We start from the raw sequence: 6,000 nt of genomic DNA on the forward strand, positions 1-6,000 counted from the left end.
ATGGACTCTATATGAGATTGAATGTTTGATTTCCAGTTAATTGCGTCCAATTCTTCAGCTAACAAAAAAAAATCAAGAAAAATTTTCTAAAAGATAGGCAGTGCTTACGAGTCTGTAAAGTAGATTGATGGTCATCGTAAGAATGATGGTGTATAACAGAAATCAGCAAAATAAATGCTTAGTGAAACGATTTATTAGTCGTTTTAGTCAGGGACAAAAACCATTGAAACGCCCCGGATATTTTTCAAACTCAACTTTTATTCCGCGTCAAAATTTCAATGTTTCTTCTTCTTTCCGTAGTCCAACTCAGCGCACAGCAGCGGATTGTTTCTCTTCGCAGCATAAATTGACTTTGACTTGCTGTCAGACTGGTACGGTCGTTTCGACTTTTTCATTGTCGAAATGCCAGCCATTCGTTTCAATGTGTCCGGGATTATGTAGTCGGGAACGTCGCTAAGATGCGCCTGTTTCTTAATCGTACCCAACGTTTTGTCGTGCCGCAGTACTTGCAGGTCACGTGGGTTATTTTCAAAGTAGCTCTAAGGGCAGGGAAATTTTGTTAATTGTTTCGTTCCATCCGAACATGTCCAACCGAGTTTTACCTTCAATTTTTCACAGTTGAATATTTGAACTTTGATTTCCTTTAATCGTGCGTCACGAATGGCAATGCGAGTAATGGCACGCCAAGCATCTTTGGCACGGTATCTAAACGGTTCGACTTCTTCCAATTTGAACTGATAGTTTCTGGAATTGATTGAAGAATTGAATTTAGGAAATGGGTTGACGACTTCGCGAGAGAACCTACTTCATTACAGCATCGTCGGTTAGGTAGCCACTTTGCAGGTGCTCCTCCACTTGATTCATTAGATCACGCTCTTTCAGATCCACAAATGATAGGACACTCCCCTGCGAATAGATTGATTAGCAATTGGCTTCAAATTTCATTTCGTCCAGACACGACTTACTGTATTGTTCCCGCGTGCCGTCCGTCCAGCCCTGTGAATATACGAATTGATATCCAGTGGAAAATCGAAATTGATCACATTCGAAACGCACTGGAAATCTATGCCACGAGCAACGCCCGACTCAGCATCACCTTTCGCCTTGCGTGTGAATTTATTGCTTTTCTCCGGTTGATCGAGAACGTGTTCGTCAGAGGCGATGATAATGTCGTAGATTCCCTGGTTGAATTGATTGACCGCGTGGCAACGGATCTTCGATGGTAGCTCGGAATTGAGAACGCACGACTTTATGCTGAATTGTTCGAGGAAGAGTTTTAATCTGGAAAATATTCGGATTTCGGTTACAAATGGTCGGTAACGGTAAAAGAGAAAATTTGGGCGAAAAACTGTCAGCGAGAAGATTAGAACCGAATCATTTGTAGGCCAATCCATTGGAATGGAATGCCTAATCATGGTCAAGTTATTCGTTTCATCATTCAGAAAAGTCATGAAAAATTCGAGACTCGCTGCATGCCTAACCACTTACTTGTAACAGCGGTCCACTGTGTTGACGAAAATTATGCTCTTTCCGCGTATCAAATGCAATTTGAACAGGGCATACAAAATCGCTGCCTTGTCATTTTCTTCCGCCGAAATGTGATAATGCGACAGCTGGGATGATGGTGCGAGTTCGGGTTCTTCCAATTTCAATACGACCGGATTGTGCAAGAATATCTGCTTCAGAGATGACACATCGTCACTCAGTGTTGCCGATGCCAGAATGGCCTACAAATGGAACACATAATTAAACTGTGCTAAGAGAACTGAAACATGTCACATGAGAACTATTCCGTCGTAGAATATGGTAAACAGTACACAGACTGACGGGGGTATGATGGAAATAGCTACCGAACAATCAACTGTGTTGTTCAACACCTACCTAAAATGGGCAATGTCTTTTTTTGTAGCAGAACAGGAAAAGGTACATATTACATTTTGCGAAAAGGTAATATGTTTGTGAAGGATGAACGGCAAATTTTGTTCTTAACGAATTTTGAAAATTGTACCACCTGATTGGTGCTTTGATCATGGGTCAGAAGTCTTACATGTGTTCTCATAGCGAACACTTGGTGTTCTCTCATACAAATGGTATGTATAGTCACAACATTTCAACATTTTTAGTTTTCGTTATTACTTTCGGTCATTACTAACGAGTTAAAATAAAGGTCTCAAAGGTTCGGAATGCATAGTCTTATGGTCTCAAAATACATGGGACTTGATACAGAGAGACTACGTATTTAGAACCTTTGAGACTTATATTTTTACCCGGGCTTTGACTGCGTTGTCTTTAAGGTATTGGTATTTCGGAGTTGGCGACTTCACGACACTTTTCAAGTCAACAAAGTGATTTTTCTCAAATAAAATACATTGAGTGGGGTATCGTTAGAAAGGTATGACCTCTGACTATAAGATAAAAATTAGCTTCGATCAAAATATGTCCACTCACTGAACTTTTGTGACAAAACGGTTTCAGAGAGGTGTATGAAATTTCATGAAATGAAAAATTTTGTATGGGGAAGGAGCTGTGCTGGTCAGATTTTACTTAATTCTGTTTTGAGCTCCCAATAGGTCCCTGAATCGATGTGCGTTCTTAGTTTTTGGGTGCATTTCGGAAAAACTTCTTTTTTGTTGAGTAGGAGTTGGATGGCCTCATTCAAGAATTCGCGGAAAATCAAATCAACGAACAAGAAAATGAACTGGAAAATGAATTGGAACATGAATTGGAAAATGGATTGGAACATGAATTGGAACATGAATTGGAAAATGGATTGGAAAATGGACAAATGGAACACCAACCTGGTATATTGACGGCAAATGATCGACGATGCCTTTCAAATCATTTTCAAATCCGAACGAAAACACCAAATCCGCCTCGTCGATAACCAGCGTTTCAAGTGAATTCTTCAGGTTTATGTTCCCACTTTGCAGTTGAGCCAAAATTTTGCCGGGTGTGGATATAACCACGTCGGGATGCTTTGAGAGCAGTAGCTTCTGAGTCGTTACGCTTGTGTAGTAGGATAAGTCGATGCTCTGGACAATTTTCTGGCACTTAATCGTTAGGGCTTCGAAGACGGAGTGAATCTAGGGAACAGAAAATTGAAAATCGGAGACAAGAGTTGAAAGTGCGGTCTTATCCAACCTGACGACATAGCTCCTTGCTGGGCGCCAGAATCAATGCTGATGTTTGTTGTTGTGTGGCGGATGCCTTAGAGTTTAACACTTTCTGTATCACGGGAATAGCAAACGCGGCCGTTTTGCCGGATCCTGTGCGAGCACGGAGTAAGACATCTTTGCCCTCGAGGAATAGTGGAATTGCCTTTTCTTGAATTATTGTCGGCGATGTCCAGCTCAATTTTGCTATTGCCTGTCGAGAGAATATCAATGAAAGATTCATACGCTGACCAGAATGGTCGTAGGATGGTATACCTTTAATACTCGATCGTCGAGTTCCATTTGATCGAATGTCACTTTGTCCTCGTCTACCTTTTCTGCCATTTTCAAAGTCTTTCAATTTGTGTCACAGTTTCTGAAAGATTGAAGAGAAACAATGGTGAAGACTGTCAAGTGGTGTACGATGACCTGTAACGAACGACAGGAGATGCGATATACAAAAGAAGCAAATGGAATTTTAAAGTGTATGAAAAGAGTATCATAAGCGACAAGCCACGCAGACCAAACGAAATTATTCCTGAATTAAAGTCTTGAACAGAACAGAGAAACGTCAAACACGATACGAACATCGATCTGCCAATTTATGTTTTGACTAGTGAAAATACAACTTCCCCACTCGTCAAAATACTTTCGAAGCACATTCATGCAGTTTGATCAGATTATACATGGATCTCGTCCTTTGTTCCTGTCGACGTTGTCGGTAACAGATGAAAGTTACCACAATACAGGTACATTCACTCACCTAACAATCGGGTGCCCAGACCTTCCAATTGCAAGATTTTAATCTGTTCGGTGTTCAAGCAACTAATGAGAAATACATGCAATGACAAAAACAAGCATGGTAAGTGTTTTGACATTTTGCCTGCATTACCACAACTTGCATGGTGCGCTGCTTTACCACAGTCTATTTTTCGAAAAAGCGCTACGTACGTCGAAATTTTCTTCTCTTGACTGTAACGACGATTTCAATGGGATCAAAGTAAATGTGTCGGATTAAATGAACAATTTATAGAAAATTGATTGTTTTGAATCACTGGACCGACAAATTTTAATTCTTTTTTTTAAATCTTTGAAATCACCCAGAAAAGTGCCAGTATCGATAGGTACGCCATCTGAGTTATATTCCTCGCACCAGGCGCATCAGGCACGCCATGATGTACTTGTCAAAGTGACAACATCAACGAAATAACCTAACCTTTTCGGTTGTGTTTGTTAAATTATTTCTACCGAATAATATTATTGAAATGTTTAAAAAAGTGAAAAAAGTAATTACGTGGCCTATGTGAACAGTGAATAAAGTGTTTGAGTGTTCGTTCTAATGATCAAAATATTATTCGCAAAATTTCGTGTGACCAGTAAACAGGTAAAGAATTTTTTATTGGTATTGTTGACATAAAATTGTTCCCCGTTCTGTCGATCCTAATTTTCTATCCGTACTTCAGCCCATTTACCGTATCTTTTCATTTAATTTATCGATTGTCAGTCATTGTTTGCTACAATGTCCTAGTCGTTGCTTCCTTGGAAATTTGCAAGTTATTTACCAAATTCGTATCTTCAAAACAATAAAATGTATTATTGGAGGCCTAACAGACATCCTTCCGTTTATGAATACATTTTTCCAGAGAATTTTCAACAGTGAGTGAATGTTCAGTACGATTTCTTATCTGTAATATTCGAAAAGCTTAACAGGGCAATGAATGGATGCAAATGCACAATCTCTTTAACAGAGTGAAACTCTTCCCTTACCCGATCTATTGTCACGTAGAGACTGTGGTAACTCGTCAACACTCGCCAACACTCGACAACATATCAATTCATCACAGTATGCCAATCAAATGATTCCAGACATAGTAGACATTGTATCCCCTATATATACGGTGTATTTGTTAGACTAAGATTCATTCAAATATATGGATTCAAACTGAAAGCATCTTGCCTTTTCGTTCCCCATATAATTGGTGACCCCGACTCTGAATACAAAGTCAATATCAAGCTATACGCTTCGATATATTAATTGCTAACAAGCAACTGTTTAAAATAAATTGTTAGCAATAACAAGAATAAATTCGATTGAGTTCTACCGTCCAAATAATTAAATTTATTTGTGAGAACAAAATCAATAAACGCAAAATTTCCTTTGTCTCATCTAAAAAATATTTTGCAAAATAAAATTTTTTGCATAATCTACGATGAGTGATACAGAAGAAATTATAGTTGAACAACCCGCCAATGAAACAGACGGCGCAAGAAATGTTGTTCATGCCAATAACAACGACGGCACAATTCGATCTGTCCAGTTAAAATTACCACCTTTCTGGAAAGCAAAACCAGAAATATGGTTTATGCAGATCGAAGCTCAATTTGCGACAAATGCTATAAGAGCCGACACATCCAAATACAATCATCTGGTTGGAAAATTAGACACCGATATCCTTGACAAAGTCAGTGATATTGTAATGAACCCACCAGACAATGATAAGTATTTAACTCTTAAAAATCGGTTGATCAAAGAATTTTCAGTCTCTGACCGTAAAAAACTAAAACATCTTTTCGACAATAATTCAATTAATGAAGCGTGCAAACCTTCAGAATTATTACGAAAAATGAAAGACAACACTTGTAACAAAGTCTCCGATGACTTATTACAAGAATTATGGTTTAACCGACTACCACAAAACATCCAAAGCATTTTGTCGTATAGTTCCGAACCATTGGAACAACTAAGTCTCATGGCCGACAAAATTTACGAAACCATGGATTTAGATAAAATACAGACTTTTACCAAACAACAACCAGTCAATGACTGCGATCTAGCACAACAGTTCTG

At 38.8% G+C, this 6,000-nt stretch overlaps 1 protein-coding gene across 3 annotated transcripts; it reads right to left on the bottom strand.

Moving 5' to 3' along the window:
• Window positions 1–238: 238 nt before the first annotated feature.
• LOC119078243 (probable ATP-dependent RNA helicase DDX56) lies at window positions 239–4,037 on the bottom strand. Of its 3 annotated transcripts, none has more exons than XM_037185712.1 (9): window positions 3,916–4,037; window positions 3,429–3,528; window positions 3,142–3,366; window positions 2,799–3,083; window positions 1,489–1,727; window positions 966–1,281; window positions 806–906; window positions 603–744; window positions 239–539 (listed from the first exon to the last, which is right to left on the bottom strand). In XM_037185712.1, exons 2-9 carry the CDS (start codon window positions 3,495–3,497, stop codon window positions 276–278), a joined length of 1,641 nt encoding a protein of 546 aa, XP_037041607.1. In that variant the 5' UTR covers window positions 3,498–3,528; window positions 3,916–4,037; the 3' UTR covers window positions 239–275. The 3 variants fall into 3 exon arrangements, with proteins under 3 accessions (XP_037041607.1, XP_037041608.1, XP_037041609.1); XM_037185713.1 differs by having other exon boundaries at window positions 3,429–3,581; window positions 3,916–4,023; XM_037185714.1 differs by having other exon boundaries at window positions 3,429–3,535; window positions 3,921–4,020.
• Window positions 4,038–6,000: the final 1,963 nt, after the last annotated feature.

Source organism: Bradysia coprophila, unplaced genomic scaffold (genome assembly GCF_014529535.1).
Source record: "Bradysia coprophila strain Holo2 unplaced genomic scaffold, BU_Bcop_v1 contig_248, whole genome shotgun sequence".
In the NCBI taxonomy this organism is placed as follows: Eukaryota; Metazoa; Arthropoda; class Insecta; order Diptera; family Sciaridae; genus Bradysia; species Bradysia coprophila.

Excerpts from the sequence above, each read along its gene's own strand:
- LOC119078243 (XM_037185712.1), bottom strand. The coding sequence starts at position 3,497 with ATGGCAGAAAAGGTAGACGAGGACAAAGTGACATTCGATCAAATGGAA. Across the intron at positions 1,728-2,798 it reads ATTTGCCGTCAATATACCAG|GCCATTCTGGCATCGGCAAC; the intron begins GTTGGTGTTCCA and ends TTCCATTTGTAG. Across the intron at positions 907-965 it reads CGGCACGCGGGAACAATACA|GGGAGTGTCCTATCATTTGT; the intron begins GTAAGTCGTGTC and ends ATCTATTCGCAG.